This window comes from Bos javanicus, chromosome 6 (genome assembly GCF_032452875.1).
Source record: "Bos javanicus breed banteng chromosome 6, ARS-OSU_banteng_1.0, whole genome shotgun sequence".
Classification (NCBI taxonomy): domain Eukaryota; kingdom Metazoa; phylum Chordata; class Mammalia; order Artiodactyla; family Bovidae; genus Bos; species Bos javanicus.
The window spans coordinates 66,813,045-66,836,851 of record NC_083873.1 but is presented as its reverse complement, the minus strand read 5'-3'; the positions used below and the strand labels follow the sequence as shown (position 1 = coordinate 66,836,851).

General features: G+C 40.3%; 1 protein-coding gene across 3 annotated transcripts in view; it reads left to right on the top strand.

Moving 5' to 3' along the window:
• CORIN (corin, serine peptidase) overlaps window positions 1-23,807 on the top strand; it is a 300,354-nt gene that overhangs the window by 28,861 nt on the left and 247,686 nt on the right. For all 3 annotated transcript variants that reach the window (XM_061420084.1, XM_061420083.1, XM_061420082.1), the window contains exon 2: window positions 22,431-22,575. In XM_061420084.1, coding sequence (XP_061276068.1) covers window positions 22,431-22,575 — 145 coding nt within the window. The remainder of the gene's footprint in view (window positions 1-22,430; window positions 22,576-23,807) is intronic.

Below are 23,807 nucleotides of genomic sequence, written 5' to 3'. Positions count from 1 at the left end.
TACACAAACATTTAAAGACATCTCTTCATTAGATTAGAGAAGGCAATGGCACCCCACTCCAGTACTCTTGCCTGGAAAATCCCATGGATGGAGGAGCCTGGTAGGCTGCAATCAATGGGGTCGCTAAGAGTCGGACACGACTGAGCGACTTCATTTTCACTTTTCACTTTCATGCATTGGAGAAGGAAATGGCAACCTACTCCAGTGTTCTTGTCTGGAGAATCCCAGGGACGGGGGAACCTAGTGGGCTGCCGTGTATGGGGTCGCACAGAGTCGGACACGACTGAAGCGACTTAGCAGCAGCTTCATTAGACTAGACTGCCTTAATTGGGATCCAGAGGTTTGCTTCATCATGGGCAAATTAGATATATCCACAGTGTGTGCTAAGTCACATCATTTGTGTCCAACTCTTTATGACCCCATGGACTGTAGCCCACCAGGCTCCTCTGACCATGGGATTCTCCCAGCAAGATTACTGGAGTGGGGTGCCATGACCTCCTCCAGGGGATATTCCTGATCCAGGGATTGAACGCATATCTCTTATGTCTCCTGCATTGGCAGGCAGGTTCTTTACCACTATGACACCTGAGAAGCCCATATCCACAATATTGTACATTAAAAAAAATTGTCAATTATGTGTTTTCTTTTGTTTCAAAGTACAGATGACTTTAGCATTGAAAAGAAAGTCCAGAGACTTGAAAGGTGTTATTCTTTGTGAAATACTGCATTTTGATTTTTAAAATGCTTTTTTACTTGGGAATACTAACTGTGGAAAGATATCAAAACAAAATTTAAAAGTATGCATATACCAATGAAATCTGTACTCTCAAAAGCCTTTTTAAAATAACAACTTATAATTTTAGGAAATGTTAAGTAATTATTTTTTTTAATTAAATTTACTTATTTTAATTAGAGGCTAATTACTTTACAATATTGTATTGGTTTTGCCATACATCAACATGAATCCACCATGGGTGTACATGTGTTCCCCATCCTGAACCCCCCTCCCACCTCCCTCCCCATACCATCCCTCTGGGTCATCCCAGTGCACCAGCCCCAAGCTTCCTGTATCCTGCATTGAACCTGGACTGGTGATTCGTTTCTTGTATGATATTATACATGTTTCAATGCCATTCTCCCAAATCATTCCCCCCCCTCCCTCTCCCACAGAGTCCAAAAGACTGTTCTATACATCTGTGTCTCTTTTGCTGTCTCGCATACAGGGTTATCATTTTTTTTCTTTCTGGCTTACTTCACTGTGTATAATCAGCTCCAGTTTCATCCACCTCATTAGAACTGATTCTAATGTGTTCTTTTTAATGGCTGAGTAATATTCCATTGTGTATATGTACCACAGCTTTCTTATCCATTCATCTGCTGATGGACATCTAGGTTGCTTCCATGTCCTGGCTATTATAAACAGTGCTGTGATGAACATTGGGGTACACATGTCTCTTTCAATTCTGGTTTCCTCAGTGTGTATGCCCAGCAGTGGGATTGCTGGGTCATATGGCAGTTCTATTTCCAGTTTTTTAAGGAATCTCCACACTGTTCTCCATAGTGGCTGTACTAGTTTACATTCCCACCAACAGTGTAAGAGGGTTCCCTTTTCTTAGGACTCTCATGATCAATATTAAACATTTAGCACAGTTTATAATGTATGTATTAACATATTAAAAGCATTGGAGGGGAGGGAGAAGTGAATGGGACGAATGGAGAGTAACATGGAAGCATATACACTACCATATGAGAAATAGATAACCAATGGGAATTTGCTGTATGACTCCAGGACCCCAAACCAGGGCTCTGTAACAACCAAAAGATGAGGGAAGAGATGGGAGATGGGATGGAGTTTCAAGAGGGTGGGGACATATGTAAACCTATGTCCTGAGTGACTGAGTCCTGGTGATGCATAGAAGAGTCCAGCATAATATTGTGAAGCAATTGTCGTTTAATTAAAAATAAGTAAATCTATTAAAAAAACACATTGGGAAACATGTGGAAAGAATCTGAGAAGGTAAATGACTATAAATGAAAACATAATTCTAGTAATTCAGTTTTGAATGTCTATATGTAAGCATTCATTAATATTACTTGTCGTTGAAATATTTTCATTATTAGACTGCTCCCTCTTGTAGTTAAGTTGAACATGTTTTTCGGTCTTGTTTTTTCTGAGGTATAATTGATGTACAATATTATATAGTACACCTGTATATAGAATCTATACAGTATATAGATTCACAATTTTAAAGGTTATACTCCACTTTTAAATATCCTTGTAGCTTATGTTATACATAATAGTTTGTACCTCTTAATTCCCCACCCCTGCACTTCCCCTCCTCCCTTCCCTGTCCCCATGGTAACCACTAGTTTGTTTGCCGTAAGTTGGCTTCATTAGTGTCAATATTCACTAGTTTGTTGTATTTTTTAGATTCTACATATAAGTGAATACATACAGTATTTGTTTTTCTCTCTGACTTATTTCGCTTAGCATTATACCCTCCAAGTCCATCCATCTTGCTGCAAATGACATTATTTCATTCTTTTTTATGGGTGAGTAATATTCCCATATACATATACCACTGTATCCATTCATCTGTTGCTGGATGCTTAGGTTACTTCTGTATCTTGGCGTTTATACACACTGCTGCTATGAACATTGGGATGCTTGTATCTTTTAGTATTAGTGTTTTTGTTTCTGTCAGATATATACCCAGAAGTGAAATTGCTGGGTCATATGGCCGTCTCCTAGATAGCATATTGAAAAGCAGAGACATTACTTTGCCAACAAAGGTCCATCTAGTCAAGGCTATGGTTTTTCCAGTAGTCATGTATGGATGTGAGAGTTGGACTGTGAAGAGAGCTGAGTGCTAAAGAATTGATGCTTTTGAACTGTGGTGTTGGAGAAGACTCTTGAGAGTCTCTTGGACTGCAAGGAGATCCAACCAGTCCATTCTAAAGGAGATCAGTCTTGGGTGTTCTTTAGAAGGAATGATGCTAAAGCTGAAACTCCAGTACTTTGGCCACCTCATGCGAAGAGTTGACTCATTGGAAAAGACTCTGATGCTGGGAGGGATTGGGGCAGGAGGAGAAGGGGTCGACAGAGGATGAGATGGCTGGATGGCATCACCGACTCGATGGACGTGAGTTTGAGTGAACTCCTGGAGTTGGTGATGGACAGGGAGGTCTGGCGTGCTGCGATTCATGGGGTTGCAAAGAGTCGGCACAACTGAGTGACTGAACTGAACTGATGGCCGTCTCTGGGGTCACACAGAGTCGAACACGACTGAAGCGACTTAGCAGCAGCAGCATGGTAGTTCTTTTTTAGTTTTTTTGAGAAACTTTCATGCTATTCTCCACAGTGGCTGCAACAATTTATATTTTACCAACCAATATTTTTCTCCTCATCCTTGCCAACATTTGTTATTTTTGATGATAACCGTTCTGACAGGAGTGAGGTGATATTGCATTGTGGGTTTTTTTTTCTTTTCATTGAGGTTTTGATTTGCAGTTCCCTGATGATTAACAATGTGGCGCATCATTTCATGTACCTGTTGGCCATTGGCATGTCCTCTTTGGAAAAAATGTCTATTCAGGTCTTTCTGCCCATTTTTAAATCGGGTTGCTTGTTATTTTGATGTTGAGCTGTTTATATATTTTAAATATTAACTCCCTTATTAGTCATGTCATTTACAAAGAACATATTACATTTTAACAAAAAAGGCAAGTTTGGGGATTTTTTTTTTTTTTCGTATTACCACAAATTCTGTACCTAGTGTTTTGTCTATATAGCACTTATCACAATTGGAATTAGGTGACTATTTGTATAGCTATTTACTGTTTCTTCTCTGGTTGAGTGTGTGTTCCATGAGGACAGGAGCTATTTGCTTGCCCATTTCTCTACCTTCACATCTTAACACAATTTGGAAGATCACTTTCTCATGAGCTAGTCATTTTTTTTTTTTTTTAATGAGCTAATTTTTCAGGATGGGGAAGGGTTACATGGATATCAGAGTGGTTTTAGTTTTCTTCTGACAGGCACCTAGTAGAATCTCCAGTCTAATATATTTTTATATTAGTTTCATAGCTTCAGAATTGTACACCTTGACTATCATATAAATTTGATGCCAAGCCCTGCTCATGAGACAGGCTAGGAATTTTTTTATATTTTCATAAGAGCTTTTAACTTGTTTCCCTTTTACAGGTATATTTCTTTTGGTCCTTTTCTTGGGCTAACCAAGAGGAAACGTTTCTAGAATGTGTCTAGAATGTGTTCTAGAAACGTTTCCTCTGGGCATCCTGGCTTGAGTCAAGGCTCTCAGCTCCAACTCTCAGCCTAGACCTTTTCTCAGGTTCCTTCCTTAGCATCCAAACCGAAGACCCAAGTGAACTGGGCCTATTTTGAGGTCCAGAACCCATTTCTCCCTGCACTCCTAATTGCCAGAACTCTCAGCCTCAATTTTCACACTTCATGCCCTGGATTTCAGTTTCCTTGTCTTTTCTTGCCCTAAAGGATTTCATTCTTTCTTGTGAATGCAGCTATATATTTAAATTGGCCTAATTTTGGCCTAAACAATAGTTGAAGGAACCATTGGTGGTTAGATTTGGGAGGGAAGTTACACTTCTGGGAGTCCACACTCTTGGTTCCACTTTTGTACTTTGTAGACTCAGAAAACATCCTGAGAGAGACTACTTTTCTAGCCTTGAGGTGGTCATGGCAGTTGGAATCTCCTGGACTGTGTCTAAAATTTTTGGGAGGTATTCTATATTTGATAGGACTCCGTTGCTTATAAGTTGCGGAAAACTTGCTGCTAAGCTGCTAAGTCCCTTCAGTCCTGTCTGACTCTGTGTGACCCCATAGATGGCAGCCCACCAGGCTCTCCCATCCCTGGGATTCTCCAGGCAAGAACCTTGGAGTGGGTTGCCATTTCCCTCTCCAATGCATGGAAAGTGAAAAGTGAAAGTGAAGTCGCTCAGTCGTGTCCGACTCCTAGCGACCCCATGGACTGCAGCCTACCAGCCTTCTCTGTCCATGGGATTTTCCGGGCAAGAGTACTGGATTGAAGTGCCATTGCCTTCTCTGCTGCTGCTGCTAAGTTGCTTCAGTCGTGTCTGACTCCATGTGACCCCGTAGACGGCAGCCCACCAGGCTCCCCGTCCCTGGGACTCTCCAGGCAAGAACACTGGAGTGGGTTGCCATTTCCTTCTCCAAAGTGGAAAACCTAGAACTGGCTAAACCAAAGAGGACATGACTGTGTTGGGTTTCCTTGGTGTTTCACAGATGCTAAGGGCAGGAAAGCCAGCCAGAATGATGAACTAGAGGCTGGTGGGATCTTACAAAAAAGAACACACTCAGTTGTGGGTATTCAGTGTCCACAGATAACATGTGTTGTGCCTCTGGTCTTTGCTTCTGTATCAGGACCATGTGAAACCCTTCATCGGGGTAAGGTTGATGGGATCATTTCTCCTCTCCCATCATCTTTCACATTTTTTAAGGACTCTGATTCCCTCCTTATCCCTCCCTTATCATTGTATTGCTTGCTGCTACTGCTAAGTTGCTTCAGTTATGTCTGACTCTGTGCGACCCCTGAGACGGCAGCCCACCAGGCTCCCCCATCCCTGGGATTCTCCAGGCAAGAACACTGGAGTGGGTTGCCATTTCCTTCTCCAATGTGTGAAAGTGAAAAGTGAAAGTGAAGTTGCTCAGTCATGTCTGACTCTTAGTGACCCCATGGATTGCGCCCACCAGGCTCCTCCATCTGTGGGATTTTCCAGGCAAGAGTACTGGAGTGGGGTGCCATTGCCTTCTCTGGTATTGCTTGCTAGGAATGGTCATTTCCTCATATTAGAGTCTATGTTACTAATTAGAAAGATATTTTCTTTCCTAGACTGTTTTTGTCTCTGTTTGTTCCCTCCTCTTCTAGGGAGACCTCACTAAGTTTGAAAGCCTTCAACCTGTTTGAGTTTGGTTATTCTTCATTTGTATTTCATGTGGGTCTGTACTCCTTGCTGGGCTTGCTTTTTGCTTCCTGGCCAACACTTTCTCCCTTTCTTACTCTTCTAAACTTTCGCCTACAAGGACTCCCATAGCCAGAAATATGCTCAGTGAATTCAGGGTCTGCCAAAACCTTCCATTTCAAATAAACCTCCCCAGTTCATTAATTTCTATCCAAGAGGTGTTCTTCGATGGTCCTCTTCTAAACTAGGCTTGGACTCAGTCTGTTATGGACTGCCCAGCTCCCTTTTAAAGTGTTTCATCTTCGCTGTGTTTTCTCTTATTTCTATCAATTTTCTATAACATTCAGTAAGTATATACACAATATTTATGTACTCACCTATAATAATTCTGTCAGACTGAAACTTGATGCTAAAGACTTTTAGAAGGATATATGTTATCTGGATTTTCTAAATCTTACCCCATCCAGTATATCTAGATTTTCAATAGCTGCTTGACTTAGCTGTCCAGTCTTGAAGGCTTGGTTCCCTAATTATTCTTTATTAAAAAATAATTTTATTTTTGGCTGTGCTAGATCATGACTGGGGCACGGGGCTTTTCTCTAGATGCAAAGAGCAGGGTAGGGGTGAGGGGCTGCTCTCTAGTTGCAGCACACAGGCTTCTCCTTGCAGTGTTTTCTCTTGTTGTGGAGCATGGGCTCTAGGGCATGTGGACTTCAATAGTTGTGGCACATGGGCTCAGTAGTTGTGGCTCCTGAGCTCTAGAGCAAAGGCTCAATAGTTGTGGCGTGTGGGCTTAGTTACTCTGGAACATGTAGGATCTTCACTGATTAAGGATCAAATCTCCTACATTGGCAGGCAGATTCTTTACCATTGAGCCACTGGGAAAGCCCCCTAATTATTCTTGTAATGAACTATCTTCAGCTTTAAGAAAGTGTGAAAGTGTTAGTCGCTCAGTCGGGTCCAACTCTTTCCAACCCCATGGACTATTGCCCACCAAGCTCCTCTGTCTGTGGAATTCTCCAGGCAAGAATACTGGGGTAAGTTGCTGTTCCCTTCTCCACGGGGTCTTCCTAACCCAGGGATCGAACCCAGGTCTCCTGCATTGCAGGCAGATCCTTTATCATCTGAGCTATGAGGGAAGCTTTAAGAGGCTTTCAGTAATTTCTCAGGTTCTTGCCTCCTTGGGGGCAGTCAATTCATTTATTCTTTGAGAACCTGCCCTTCTTCCTCTGTTTGATTTCTTCAGGTTCCAGCCATATATTATCATCTAGTAACTGCTAAGAACATCTCCTCTTTCTAACAGTCTAAGGGTATTAGACTGGTTATAACTCTTTGTCTTTCTATATTGATATGTTTAGATCTTTAGAGTCACATTTTCTCCTTCCTATCTGCTCCGCCTATCTGCTCAAACCTCAGTCTTTCTCTTAAGGAAATCTCTTCCTTCACTTCATGAATTCATTGGTCTGAAGATAAGACTGAAGTGTGTTTTTCAAACCATTCCACATTGACTTCCTGAGTTAAACTGCTTCTGTAGAGTCAGGACATTCAATTGCACAGGCCTTTTGAATTGCTGTTTTAGCTTTGTATTTGCAAAAGTTTTGTTGAATTGTGTTCTTACTTCACGTCAAGAAGATGGACTACATGAAGATAAAGGCTTGCATTCTCTTTTGTTTGTTTTGTAGCAAAACCAACTGCCATTCTCTGATGAAATCGATGAATTAGGTCTCTAAAATCTAGAACCAGTGTCAGAGGTTAATGAACACATTTAGAGTGAATTAAAACCATGAGATGGAGGACAATAGAATGTGAAAGACTAGAGATCTCTTCAAGAAAATTAGAGATACCAAGGGAACATTTCATGCAAAGATGGGCTCAATAAAGGACAAAAATGGAGCTAACAGAAGTAGAAGATATTAAGAAGAGGTGTCAAGAATACACAGAACTATACAAAAAAGATCTTCATGACCCAGATAATCACAACAGTGTGATCACTCACCTAGAGCCAGACATCCTGGAATGTGAAGTAAGTGGGCCTTACGAAGCATCACTACAAATAAAGCTAGTGGAGGTGATGGAATTCCAGTTAACCTATTTTAGATCCTAAAAGATAATGCTGTGAAAGTGCCGCACTCAATATGCCAGCAAATTTGGAAAACACAGCAGTGGCCACAGGACTGGAAAAGATCAGTTTTCATTCCAATTCCAAAGAAAGGCAATGCCAAAGAATGCTCAAACTACTGCACAATTGCACTCATCTCACACACTAGCAAAGTAATGCTCAAAATTCTCCAAGCTAGGCTTCAACAGTATGTGAACCATGAACTTCCAGATGTTCAAGTTGGATTTAGAAAAGGCAAAGGAACCAGAAATCAAATTGCCAGCATCTGTTAGGATCATTGAAAAGGCAAGTGAGTTCCAGAAAAACATCTACTCCTGCTTTATTGACTATGCCAAAGCCTTTGACTGTGTGGATCACAACAAACTGGAAAATTCTTAAAGAGACGGGAATACCAGACCACCTGACCTGCCTCCTGAGAAATATGTATGCAGGTCAAGAAGCAACAGTTAGAACTGGCTATGGAACAACAGACTGGTTCCAGATCAGGAAAGGAGTACATCAAAGCTATATATTGTCAATCTGTTTATTTAACTTGTATACAGAGTACATCATGAGAAACACTGGGCTGGATGAAGTAAAAGCTGGAATCAAGATTGCCGGGAGAAATATCAATAACCTCAGATATATAGATGACACCACCCTTATGGCAGAAAGCAAAGAAGAACTAAAGAGCCTCTTGATGAAATTGAAAGAGGAGAGTAAAAAGTTGGCTTAAAGTTCAACATTCAGAAACCTAAGATCATGGCATCTGGTCCCATCACTTCATGGCAAGTAGATGGGGAAACAATGGGAACAGTGAGAGACTATTTTTCTGGGCTCCAAAATCACTGCAGATGGTGACTGCAGCTATGAAATTAAAAGACGCTTGCTCCTTGGAAGAAAAGTTATGACCAACCTAGACAACATGTTAAAAAGCAGAGACATTACTTTGCCAACAAAGGTCTGTCTAGTCAAAGTTATGGTTTTTCCAGTAGTCATATATGGACGTGAGAGTTCGACTATAAAGAAAGCTGAGCGCTAAAGAATTGATGCTTTTGAACTGTAGTGTTGGAGAAGACTTTGAGAGTCCCTTGGACTGCAAGGAGATCCAACCAGTCCATCCTAAAGGAAATCAGTCCTGAATATTCATTGGAAGGACTGATGCTGAAGCTGAAACTCCAGTACTTTGGCCACCTGGTGCAAAGAACTGACTCATTTGAAAAGACCCTGATGCTGGGAAAGATGGAATGTGGGAGGAGAAGGGTCTGATAGAGGATGAGATGGTTGGATGACATCACAGACTCAATGGACATGAATTTGAGTAAGCTCCAGGAGTTGGTGATGGACAGGGAAGCCTGGCATGCTGCAGTCCATGGGGTCTCAAAGTTGGACAGGACTGGGCGACTGAACTGAACTAATGGAGGACTGCAACACTTGTAAACAAGCTCTGTGTATCTGAAGAATTGGTTCCACTTCTTGTTAATTTCTTTCCATGGACCTGAATGCAGCTTATAACAACGTGGACTAAGCGTGTCCTGGTTCCCTCTGCCCCATGGTTACCTTGTAGTCCTTTCTGCAAACCGTGTGACTGTCCTGTCATACAGTCTTGAAGTTACCCATGATGCTGTATATGGTGGAAGTAGGCTGTCAACTCCCAGAGGGTGAGGACCGTCTTTCTTGTCTTCTATACTTACAGCTTGGCTGTGCACAAAATAGGTGCTCAATAAGCATGAATGGACTAAACCAAATTCATGAGATTTCTAACATGAAACAGGCTTTTTTTTTTTTGGTAATGGAAACCTCCGTGCATACCATCTCTATATTGTCCAATTAGATCTTCATGAAATACAGCAACATATATGATGAATGTTGAGTTTGAAATCCACCCTTTTGCTCCAGGTATTCAGAAAGAAATTGCTGCTCCATCTAATGCATAAGAACCTTACTTGTACTTTTTTTTTTCTTTACTACAAAATTCAGCAGGTAGGTTCAGTAGGTTGTCTTCAACATCTGTTTATGTTTTACTTTGCATTGAAATGCCTGAAATGAATTGTTGTAGAGTATAAATCTATTTTGTCTTATATGCATTCCCTGATTGTTTTCAGCTGTAGAAAGTTAGGTTTGTAGTTCTCCACTCTGCCAATCAGTTTCAATTTTTGAAAGTCACAAGATTTCCATCATTATTAGATCAGCGAGTCAATTCGGTGTCTACAATGGGCACAAATTCAATAGCTTCCTTCATGCTGCACAAAAGATAGGTTTGGCTTCATTTGGAAATCTGAGGTTCCTCTGAATTATGCCACAGCTTCCTTAGAAATGAGATAACTTGTAATCAGGATGTGAAATTCAGAATATTTTAATTAGTAAATGTCAAATATTTAATTTCCTGAAGGATGGAAAGCACAACTCTCCTTTTTCCCCCCACTCTGTAGTCTTCATTGTTTCAAAAAATACATACTGAAAAAAAGGAGGGACCTTTAAGACTCTGCAATATATGCAGAAAGAGTTCTGATATTGTATCTGTCTTAAAAGGAGCCTTTTATTACTTCAAGATTTGTATCTGCTATAAAATGATATCATTGACATATTTGAGATTGGGGGCAAAGCCATCTCAAAAGAGGACATGGGGTCTCATTTATCTGCCTCATCTAGGTGGGGGGTTGCCTGCTGTTTCTTTCCAAGATCATCTTCAGAAACTATCACAGGCATGTGACCCTCCCACTGGGCTCTAAAGAAAATGGGGTTTACCTTCAAAGTTCTCATGTTGCCTTTGAAGACATCGCCTCACTTTAACAAAGGTTATAACTTTCCTCCAGGGAGACTGATTTGAACAAATTTCATGCTGTGTGTTCAAGAAAAATCAAGACTCCTACAGCTTTCTAAAGTTGAAGGAAATGTTATTATCACTATTTCCTTACTTTTCTTTTGCTTTGTCAATTTCATTTTATTGTTGGAATATTTGTGGTTGGAGCAAGGCATTTATTTTTTATCCTTTATTTACAGATATGAATATATGGTTGGGACAGGGCGATGACTTTATAAGCTCACCTAGATTTTCAGTGGTGGAGACAGTATCATAGAAATTGCTTCTGAAGCATTCCAGTCTTTTCTCTCATGTTTCAGACTTGAGCTAAATAGCACTGCCCTCCAAACAAACACTGAATTGATATGCTGTCTGGATATGGGATTATTATCACCGGGTCTTCTTGACAGGAAAAATATCGTGTTGATATTTAGTCTCCATATTGAACAACTATTCTGGGATGTGTGACTAGGAAACTCGAGGGAGGACCAGTTGATGCTGTTAATTTTCAAAGGAGAAAATGTGGGCAGGATTGGCTTGCAGAACCATGTGTTCTGGTGTGAATTGAGTAATTCCATTTTGGAAGAGTGCATGAGTTATTTGAACTTTATATACTTCAATTAAATGCCAGAAAATGGGATGGAAAGACTTACTAAAAACCAGAAACCAGATGCTTGTTCTTCAGGCCTCTTGGGGCATTAAAAACAAACATCACAACAAAAGACATTTGGGTTTGGTGTGCTTCACTGATGGGTGATTTGGGAGACCTTTTGCTTCTTGACAGTGGAAGCGAGGATTGAGAGATGCCTGGTTTGAGAAATAGCTAGATGATTGATCTTATATTCAGCAAATCTACTCTTGATTCATGTAAGGAGTGGTTTCAGTTTATTGAGGACAGAGGAAAGCATCTAGCAGAGGCAGATTTTCCTTTCTAATATAAGTGGATAACATTGGCTCATTTTTACTCCGTGTACAGAGAGTGGAGGTAGTTTGGAGAAACTCCGTCTCTAACACTGAAACAATAATTCACATCACATTTGGGACTGGTGATTGTGTGCAGGATACTGTTCCAGGCTGGCTGGCAGCTGGGGGAGTCTTAGTGTCTGCCTTTTCTCAGGACCATGACCATGAGGACCATGATGTGACAGTGTAACATCTCCACAGAGTTTAGAGGGAGCTCCCTGCCTGTGCAGGCTACACCAGCTGGAGTGAGCTTGTGCTCATGGCAGGCTGTTCTCTGGTAACAGCAAGTATGAAGGCCTGTGCAGTCCACCACCTTCCTGTCTAAAGAATCAGGGTGCTCAGTGAGCCTCAAACCAAGTACATGGTATGGCCTTTGGATGTATTGTTCTTAATTGTTTTTAACATTGTAAGCAGATTTTTTGTGTAGGACAGATGGTCACAGAATTCTACCATGATTTTACATACAACCCCATCCATTAAATGTGCACATTCATTTTGGTTTAAGAATATTTTCTTATTTTGACTTGACCATATCATAAAGTTGACAGCTATGAATAGAATTTTACTAAATCCAGATTGATGTATGGATTAGGATAAACTTTGTGCAGTAATATTTGTGCACCTGAAGTTCAGACTGTTACTTAATCATCCTGTATTAACCAAGTATACATAATTTCACAATTGGATTTAAGAATATAATCATTTATTTCATAAAATCCATAATATAGCATCACATTATAAAGGTAGAATTACCCTTCACATTTTTAAATATTCTGTTGATGAGAAACAGTTTATATACAACTTCAAGTTTGTCTGATCTTTGTAATTTAAACATGTCCTATTTGAAATAAAAATATTAGCATATCTCTTATATTTGATGCTGTACCTTAAAAGTAGTAAGCTGATGTTAATCTCTTTGTGGATGGTATCATTTGGTGAATATTATAAATTCTAGAGCTCTTGTAGGCTGAAATTGCATATGTTTAGCCAAACTTTGGAATTTTTGTTGTTGTTGTTAATTGTTGTTGATGTTATTAAATATAAACTTGAACCTCTTTTCTGTTTCAATCTTTGCTATTGAAAATGATTTTTCTTGCACTGTCTTAAAGCATCCAGCATCTTTGGGAACTGATGATCAAGGCCAGTACTTACATGTCATTCTCAGGGCAAAACATTTGAAGCTGTGGAAATTGTAGAAGATTTCACATTTTCTGGAATTCCATTTCATTCTCTGGCAGTACTTTATAAATTCTTTATAATTTGCTTATTTTCTTATTTTCCATGTCTACAAAAGGTGGAGAATAGTAAACTTCTGTAAAGATTCCACATAATTAAGACTTTATTAGATAATTAGATTAGTTTTAAAAATAATTTTGAAATGTTAGCTCTAGAAATAATACCACAGAGAGGCCGTTTCTAAGACGTAGCTCTCATTGTCCAACTGCCGTGAGTGGTCATCCTCCATTAGGCTGTGTCTGACTTGCAAGGAGGGGCAGAAGCATGGGGACTCAGGAAGAAGTCTTGCTTACCCTGCAATGGCTACATTATGAGATCTGGTCCTGCGTAGGTTTGGGGTCACCTGAGGTCAGCTCTGCGTGGCTCAGTGGGGAAAACCTCAGTCTGTCTTTGTAGACAGATCTGGAGGGTAGATGATGTGTTCCAGGAAGCTCCAAAAGCTGTGATCTAGAATTCAAGCCAAATTAAAAACCATGGATCTCTAGCCACCTTCAGAATTTCAGCAAAGGGAATCCGTTTAGATTCTGCAGTTTTTGTTGATTAGCATGAATTATTTTAATTACTTACAAAGACCCTCACATTCCTCTTCTGTGGTATGGTGATAGCACCCACTCAGTAGAGCTGTCCTGAGTATTTCTGTATCTGACACATTTAGAGGAATGCCTGGCTCACAGAAAAAGGTCAATGGGTTTCTGCCTATACTATTACTATTATAATTACTGTAATAGTTATTCACACATGGAGCAGCAGCATTCAATTCCTTGTATTTTTAAGACTCTTCTGACAATGGGCAGGTGTAGTAGAAGAGTTTATCCATTATTTTTGATATTTTTATGAAGTATGTGCTATAAGCCAGGCCCTTTAAAAATACTGGGGCTACAATGAGAAGCAAAACCCAACTTGGTCCCTGACCTCATAGAGTCTACAGTCTACCAGGAATAATCAACATAATCTAATATTCAAACAAATAAATGTAAATGATAACTGGGATATAGGACAGAAAGACCAGAACCAGCGTGGGTCATGAGTTGATGTGTAAGGGTGACTGCTGTGTGACTACCAAAGGTTGGGGATGGAGGGAGGCCAGTCCAGGCAAAGAGTGATAATGGGGAACTGAGAGGACCCAGGTGGCTGGTATGGAGAGAAGGGGATGGGCTTGAGTGGTGTAAAGTAATGAACTGCTGTAATTAACCTGATGTAGGCGGGGCACACCTAGAGAGTCTCCATATCCTGATACTCAAAGTGTGGTCCTCACACCACCCTCATCAGCATCATCTGGGAGCTGGTAAGAAATGCAGAATCTCAAGCCCCGCCCCACCACCCCCAAAGCTACTGGATCAGACTCTCTGCATGTGATTCATGTGCCCATTGAAGTCTGAGAAGCACTGTCTTCCAGAACATGTTAGGAAAACTGGTTTTTGTCTTTCAGGTCTCTGGAGGGTTTTATGTAGGCAGGTGATGCATCCACATGAGCGTTTTGAAAAGATCATTTGGGTCAGTGTGGCATTTTGAAGGGGAAAGGTGAGGATGTGGGGAAAGAAGGTAGGACCAACCTTATTTTGTATGGTTTGCTGTCTACTAATCCCTATTTGAAAACATTTTGGCTGTCACACTTTACTTAGTACATTACAGATTTGCAATTTTCATTTACAAATCACTAAGTTGTAAATTTTTCTTCTTGACTTATCCCGATTGATGACATAAGTGCTGTGCTTAGTTGCTCAGTCGTGTCTGACTCTTTGTGACCCCATGGACTGTAGCCCGCCAGACTCCTCTGTTCATGGGGATTCTCCAGGCAAGAATACTGGAGTGGGTTGCCATGCCCTCCTCCAGGGGACCTTCACAACCCAGGGATCAAACCCAGGTCTCCCACATTGCTTGTGGATTCTTTACTATCTGAACCACTAGGGAAGCCCAAGAATATTGGAGTGGGTAGCTCATCTTATTCCAGCCAACAGGAAAGAGGAAAGACAATACCCCTGTCTTGGAAAATACTTCCTGGAAGTCACATTGACCATTTCAAAATTCATCCCATGGTCCAGAGCTTGACCACATGGCCTCACACAACTCTAGAAGAGACTGGGAAATGGTGTCTTTATTCTAAATGTAGGGTTCTGTTTCTAAGATCAAAGGAAAGAATAGATGCTGGGAGTCAGTCTCTTTCTCTACCAGAAACTCAGATGAGGCAGAGAGAGATTGCTTCTGTCTGGGTAGTCAAGGAAGGCTTCCTGAATGAGATGGAGTTTGAGTTACTTCTTTAAGGATTGGGATTTATGTAGATTGATGTGGGAGAAATAGTCTTGAACCATGATTTTGAAACTATGTGATAAAGTACCCCGTGACACTGCAGTGATTCACAGAGGCTGCTGGTAGTTTTCAATTTTTGAGGGAAAACTGGTGATACTTGACATTTTTTGGTTACCAAATGAAATACTAGCTTGACATAGTTCACACTTTCAATGTGGGATTGTGCTTTATTCCTTTTGAGGTCATTCTATCTTCGTAAATCTGGGTGCTTGGTGGTTGCTGTGTAGAAAGTTGTACCAGGCAAGAATCGACTTGGAACAGGCAATGTGTGGGGGTGTTTTTCAATCTGATTCTGAGGTTAAAGTGTTGAGCAGTGCTCAACAGATGCATACATCCCAAGATGGGAAGTAATCGTGGTTAAGAATGGCATGAAAATATTTAAAAATTTTAACTTATGTGTAGTAGTTTTTCAAATGTTTACCAAATTTTTAGGATATAAGTACTTACAAAATTGTTGGATGAAGCTACTTAACAAATGGAACCATTAGGCACTTCTTTTGGCCTAGGTCCACTGAAAATAGTATCTAGACACTGATGGTACCATGAACATAGAATGTCTGGGGATCACTGATGTATGGGGTTAACAGAGTTACAAGGCTACTTCTTTTAATGTCCTTAACATAGGTAGTGTTGAAAAATATTTACATGCTAGTAAAGTAATGCTCAAAATTCTCCAAGCCAGGCTTCAGCAATACATGAACGGTGAACTTCATGATGTTCAAGCTGGTTTTAGAAAAGGCAGAGGAACCAGAGATTAAATTGCCAACATCCGCTGGATCATGGAAAAAGTAAGAGTGTTCCAGAAAAACATCTATTTCTGCTTTATTGACTATGCCAAAGCCTTTGACTGTGTGGATCACAATAAACTGTGGGAAATTCTGAAAGAGATGGGAATACTAGACCACCTGACCTGCCTCTTGAGAAATCTGTATGCAGGTCAGGAAGCAACAGTTAGAACTGGACATGGAACAACAGAGTGGTTCCAAATAGGAAAAGGAGTACGTCAAGGCTCTATATTGTCATCCTGCTTATTTAACTTATATGCAGAGTACATCATGAGAAACGCTGGACTGGAAGAAACACAAGCTGGAATCAAGATTGCTGGGAGAAATATCAATAACCTCAGATATGCAGATGACACCACACTTATGGCAGAAAGTGAAGAGGAACTAAAAAGCCTCTTGATGAAAGTGAAAGAGGAGAGTGAAAAAGTTGGCTTAAAGCTCAACATTCAGAAAATGAAGATCATGGCATCCAGTCCCATCACTTCATGGGAAATAGATGGGGAACCAGTGGAAACAGTGTCAGACTTGATTTTTCTGGGCTCCAAAATCACTGCAGATGGTGACTGCAGCCATGAAACGAAAAGACGCTTACTCCTTGGAAGGAAAGTTATGACCAACCTAGATAGCATATTCAAAAGCAGAGACATTACTTTGCTAACAGAGGTCCATCTAGTCAAGGCTATGGTTTTTCCAGTAGTCATGTATGGATGTGAGAGTTGGACTGTGAAGAAGGCTGAGCACTGAAGAATTGATGCTTTTGAACTGTGGTGTTGGAGAAGACTCTTGAGAGTCCCTTGGACTGCAAGGAGATCCAACCAGTCCATTCTGAAGGAGATCAGCCCTGGGATTTCTTTGGAAGGAATGATGCTAAAGCTGAAACTCCAATACTTTGGCCACCTCATGCGAAGAGTTGACTCATTTGAAAAGACTCTGATGCTGGGAGGGATTGGGGGCAGGAGGAGAAGGGGACGACAGAGGATGAGATGGCTGGATGGCATCACTGACTCGATGGACGTGAGAGTGAGTGCACTCCGGGAGTTGGTGATGGACAGGGAGGCCTGGCGTGCTGCTATTCATGGGGTCGCAAAGAGTCGGACACGACTAAGCGACTGAACTGAACTGACTGATAATAAAATCCATGACGATTTACTTTAAAACAACATTTTCTAACTGACTTCAAAGTTCATGATAGGAAATTTGAGTATGGAGAAGTACTAATAAATAGTCCTAGTAAAAACTGATGTTATAAATTTCAGTATATTTTCCCTGAAAGGAAATATTTTTTATTATTTTATCAAATATATTCTCTTCCCTAAAGTGTTTTTGGATGATTTAAGAATAGGCCTTATGAGGCATATATCATTTTTTAAAAAGGGATTATTTACATAGTTATGTACAGAGAATTTTTGTTTAGGTGGTTGAGTTCAGCTATTTATTCAACAGGTGTTAATCTATTCCTGACTGTTCTAAATGCTGGGCATACACTAATGAGAAAGGGCAATATTTGCTTACATATAGAGAGATACAACTGAGTTAGTATTATTTATGCTATTATTTGAGGCTTCTCCAGTGCCTCGGTGGGAAAAGAATCCACCTGCAATGCAGGAGACACAGGAGATGTGGGTTCGATCCTGGGTCAGGAAGATCCCCTGGAGAAGGAAATGGTAAACCACTCCAGTATTCTTGCCTGGAAAATCCCATGGACAGAGGAGCCTGGCGGGCTACAGTCCAAAGGGTAGCAAAGAGTCAGACATGACTGAGTGACTAAGCACATTAAGTACACTGTATGCTATTATTTTTGTCTGTTTTTGCAGAAGCAGGAATAAATTTGTACTTTCTCCTTTATAATCTTCTGAATATCTGTTGGTCCTTAGAGTTTATAATGCATGTTGCAGTCCTATTTAAGTTTGAACGTCCCTGAAACTTAGTGCTTTCCTTTCTTCTTCAAGTTTAATGCATTAAAAGTCTGGATAATTTTTTTTTGAAGATTATCTTTGAACGTTTTTATGAAATAACCATGTATTACAGCAATAATTATGCAATTTCTTTTTTTATTGCCAGTTTGCCACCAGTACAATTGTATCAGGTTTTACTAAGGGCCCTAGTAAGAGATAATGTGATTTTCTTAAAAGAATTTATAATTTGATTTGGCTAACATATAAAGATTTATAATAATTAAAATGGCCATGGATGCAGGGATACAGTGATACTCTGTATCAGGAGTTGGCAAACTTTGCCTATAAAGGGCCTGATACTAAATATTTTTGGCCTTGTGGGCCACATGGGTTTGTTGCAACCATTCAGTGCTGTTGCTGTAGCAGGAAAGTGGCTGTAACAGTGTACACATGCATGAACAGAGCTGTCTGCTAATAAAACTTTATGGTAAAAACAGGTAGTGTTGAGGCAATTCCCATTTGATGGTTTTTATTTTCTCCATTCGGTGGGAATTGGGATGGATCCTTTTCTGAAAGTGAGGGCAGAAGGCAGAAGAGTAGAGAAAGATAGTTTGAGGAGAATAGAGAAGACTTTAAACTAGCAATCAGTTAGTCCCGTTGAGTAACTTTTTACAGCCACACATTCAGTTGTCCAGGTGTAGATATATAGAGAAGATTGTTGAATTCATCTCATGTTGACCTTTATAAGATTAGAGAGAAGAAAATCCAGTGGGGGCAAAGTGGTTCAGGGCATTAGCAAGAGTATCATTGAAATAACAATCCAAAGATTTTAAAGAAGGTATGTAGGGGAAATGAAGAAAGGAGAGAGTTGATAGAGTGGCAGAAGAGAGATTCAATGGACAAAGTCCTGCAAGTGTCAGAGAATGGCTATTGTGATGAAGGGATAAAGATGTGATATCTATCTCTCAACATGCACACACAATGGAATATTACTCAGACATAAAGAATGAAATAATGCCACATGCAGCAAACATATGGACCTAGAAATTATCATACCAAGTATGATAATTAAGCCAAAGACAAATATCATATGATATTGCTCCTAAGTGGAAGCTAAAAAAATACAAATGAACTTATTTACAAAACAGAAATGAACTCACAGACATAGAACACAAGCTTATGGTTACCAAAGGGGAAGGGGGTGGGTAGGGATAAATTAGGAGTTTGGGATTAACATAGCCAAACTACTTTATATGAAATAGATAACCAACAGCTAGGTCCTTGTTGGTTATCTATTTTATAGATAATACAAGGATCTATACTCAATATTTAGTAATAATGATAAGGGAAAAGAATCTGAAAAAGAATATGTATGTGTGTATATACACACAATTAACTGAGTCACTGTGCTATACATATGAAACTAACACATTATAAGCAAACTATATGCTTTAAAAAAGAGAATGGCTGTTGTGAAAATAGTTTAATCAGTATGCCAGGAGGCAAGCATAATAGAATTAAAAGTGTAAAAGAGACGAATGAGAAGATATCCCAATGGAACCAGAGACTCGAGATATTCTAGTTAGGTAGATTATATTCAGCATGTGTAAGCCAGCATGATACCTTTTAAAATAAATGTAGTCTTTAAGACATAAGAAATGAATCTTTACCAACAAGATTAGTAAACCATAAGAGCTACATATTTGAAATATGTGCAGGTCAACCAGTTGCACTGCTCCCTACTTGCACTGTTGGAATGCTTGGCTTACAGTTTCAAGTATGTGCAGGGTAGATTCTTGAAGAGGGTACCTTCTGCAGAGAGGGTTGTTGAGTCCACCTAAATAAAACTTAGGAATTGTCTTAGTGGTTTAGCTCATCCGGCCTCATTCTCCCAACAGTAAAGTCTGAAAGTTGCATTATATTCAGAGGAACCTCAAGGGCTTCCCCAGTGGCTCAGATGGTAAAGAATCTGCCTGCAGTGCAGGAGATCTGGGCTTGATCCTTGGGCTGGGAAGATCCCCTAGAGAAGAAAATGGCAACCCACTCCAGTATTTTTGCCTGGAAAATCCCATGGACAGAGGAGCCTGGTGAGCTACAGTCCAAGAGATCACAAAGAGTCAGATGTATAGAACAGTCTTATGGACTCTGTGGGAGAGGGAGAGGGTGGGAAGATTTGGGAGAATGGCATTGAAACATGTAAAATATCATGTAAGAAACGAGTTGCCAGTCCAGGTTCGATGCAGGATACTGGATGCTTGGGGCTAGTGCATTGGGACGACCCAGAGGGATGGTATGGGGAGGGAGGGGGAGGAGGGTTCAGGATGGGGAACACATGTATACCTGTGGCGGATTCATTTTGATATTTGGCAAAACTAATACAATTTGTAAAGTTAAAAAAAAAAAAAAAAGACTGAGTGACTAACACTTTCACTTTTCAAAGGGCCTCTGACTAATGCAGCATTTACAGTAATAGTCTTAAGTGGCTGTGAATGCTAGAGAAAAGTTAAACACCTGAGGAAAGGGCTGAGGTTTCCTCTGAGTATTTCTTAGTTCTAAATTTCTTCTAAGTATTTCTTCCTCTTCTCCCCTCCATAAAAGGAATCAATTTCCTAGTCACTGGAGAAAGCATTTGCACTAATCATGAATATGGTTTCTGGAGATCAGGCACTTGTTGATATACTTATATAAGATAATAAAACGAGCCACTGGCACTTTCCCTGCTGATTCTTCACTTATGAATACTAAATGGGATGTATTTGGCCATAGGATTTCAGATAGCACTGAGGCCACTGTGCATTTGCCACCCAAGAAGATCACTCCTACACCGCTCTTGTGACCTCCTTAACAAAGAAATCTTTTCCATTGTTGTGGAAGCCAAAGAAAATTCATAACTCCTTACCTCTCTGGGTGTATTTTATCACTCTTTTAAATTACAACAGGACTTTTCAGTGATACTTTTCTGAGAATCATGGCTAGTTCAAGTGCTAGTTCTCTACAATGTCTTAAGTGATCTTCTAGCAAGAAATTGTTTTCCTGTCTTTTCAATTCCTGTAAACCTCACAGTGCTGATCATTTGCTATCTCAAAATGTAGTTATTTATGTCCATATCTTACCTCTCCTACAAGACTGTGAACTTTGGAGGAACAGTTGGTCTTAGATTATTGTTAAATTCATCACTGTGCTTATTATAATTTGTAGATGTATCAATAACCACTTCTTGAGTAAATGAAGCAAAAAAGTCAGTTCTACTATGGTCTCTGAGCTGTAGTTCCACACTGGTTTTTTTTGCAGGTAAATGTTATGTCCAAGCCTCAAAGGATACCACCCATCACTGTTATAATCAGTGTGTTATAAAGATATTATATTGTGCATTCTGTTAATTCACGTTGAGTGAAATCTGAAACTGGCCCCCATATACGGAGGACAAGGAGAGACTGAAGAAAGAGGTAGATCATTCCAGATTACTAGGTGGCAGTTTTAATAACCAAGGTAACTTACTTGCAAGGTTTGTCTTGGGTGACTACAAGGTCATTAGATCCCCACACCTGCCAGAATCATATAATGGGATTCAGTCATGTGTACCATCTGGATGGTCTCAGCAGCACATTGCTCACTCAAGGCTGCATCCTTGAAAACAGCTTTGGCTGTGGGAACAGTGGATGTAACATACATGAATTTCCAGACATTGTTTCTGACAAGAGATTGAGCTAGGAAAATTTAAAGTTTGAAGATAAGAATTCCAACCTGAATCATCACTGTTGTACCTCATCATTCTCTCTCACATGGATGGGCTGAAGGGGTGGTGTGGACAGCAGAGAGATTGTCAGTGGCCAGCAGAACAGGCTGTCTTTCATTACTGAGCCTGCCACTTAATACATAGTAAGTAATATTCAATCTTGCTAAATTATTAATGGTTAAAAGCTTGATTTTATCCAGACTCATTCACATTTGGGTTAGGACTAAGGAGACAAACAAGAATGAAATCTGGATGATGCCTTGTCCACAGTACTCACCAGTATTTAATCACTGCATTAGGCAGTTTGCTTAGAGCTCTAGGTCAAGGTGAGTTCTTCTGTGGAATAATATCAAATTAGCAGATAAGTTTAAACAAATTTAAGATGGAATATGGTTGTAAGTCCATATACTCCTGAAATATACATTTCAGAAATAGATGGTTTGCTCTGTCCTGAATATGGTTTGTACAGTTATTTGTTTATTTATTAGAGGGATTTGGTGACTAAACTCATTTCATGCTATGTAGTACACAGAGGAAAATTTAGGCATGCTACTGCTCTAAATGGACAGCTGTCCTCTAAAATGTCATGCGGTATATTGAATTGCTTTGCAATATTAAAACCATGTTTCATTTTCATCTTCTACTTTAGGTCTTGGGAGCTGATGATGATAACATGGGTGGTGGCTGCTCTCGGAAGCTGACCACTGTGAATATTCTTCGTTTCCTCTTGCTGGTCCTGATTCCATGTATCTGTGCTCTCATTGTCTTGCTGGTGATCCTGCTCTCCTTTGTTGGTGAGTGATGCCATTATTAAAGAAAAATGAAGTTAAAATTAACATTAGTATGATTTGTAAGAGTGGTTTCTGCTGCTCTGGATGGTTTACTACTGGAGGATCTTTCTGGGCAAGGAGAAATCTGATTGCTTTTGCATTTATAAAAGACAAAAGACCTGGATACATTATAGGGAATTGACGGTAGAAAGAAAGGAAGGCAGGGAGATCAATTTGGTGACTGGCTATCATCTGAGTAAAAGATAGCAAGAGCTTGAATTAAAGCATTTGGTGCGTGAAAATCAATGGAAATCAAACTGCTTAGGATTTTGGCATGAAGGAGAAAGAGGAGTCAAGGTTGACTCTCGGATTTCTAGCTTGGGCAACCAGGTTGGCTTTGGTGCCATCTGTTAACATGGCAAGAAAAAGCAGAGGAGTGAGATGCAGGTAGATGGAGGTCAGGCTGGAGGTTCAGTTAGGACATGTTAAGTTGGAGATTTTTATGGGACAACTAAATACAGTAGAACCATAGTTTAAATGCGTTTATCATGAGCAAATTCAACAGTGCAGGCTGGGCCAAGAAATGGACTGTAAGAATTTCTTCCTTCCTAAGAAAATTTCAAGGAAAATTGTGAGTCTGTGTGATTTTTTGGCTTCTGTACACTTTAGAATTTAACTCTCATCCTGCTGTGACTGGTTGGAAGCTGGAACCATCAGGAAGGGAAGCTGAGAAGGGAGCCTAGCCTGCCTGTATCTGTGAAAGTGGGAGTCTCAGTGGAAGTAGCAGGGGTAGATGAACTGAGGAGAAAGTGCTCTGATTCAAAGCTGAGGACAAAGCCTTGGGGGATGCTGGTGTTCAGGGGAGATGAGAAAAGAGGAAGGATCAAGAGATACCCAAGTTGTTGGACAAGAAGGAAAGGATCCCAGAGATGCTGGGTTTCATAGAAGCCTAGGGCAGAGATGGTCAGAGGTCACAGGGTGACAAGTAAGAAGAGGGCAGGAAAACCGCAGGTTTCTGTTGGAGTTTCAGTCGCCCTGCCCCACATTGTGCCCGCTGTGGTCTGCTCTGGGCTAGAGGCAGGACAAACCCTGAAACTGACCTGTGCCCCTCTCTTCTGCCAGGACTCCCTCCCCTCCAGCCTTGGCCTGCTTCTGTTTCCTTTCCTGTGCCTTCCAGTAGTTGCTTTTTTATATTTTGTCCAGAGTTTGTAGTTGTTACATCTGGGAGAATCTGTCTGGTAGAGGCTCCCTTGGTC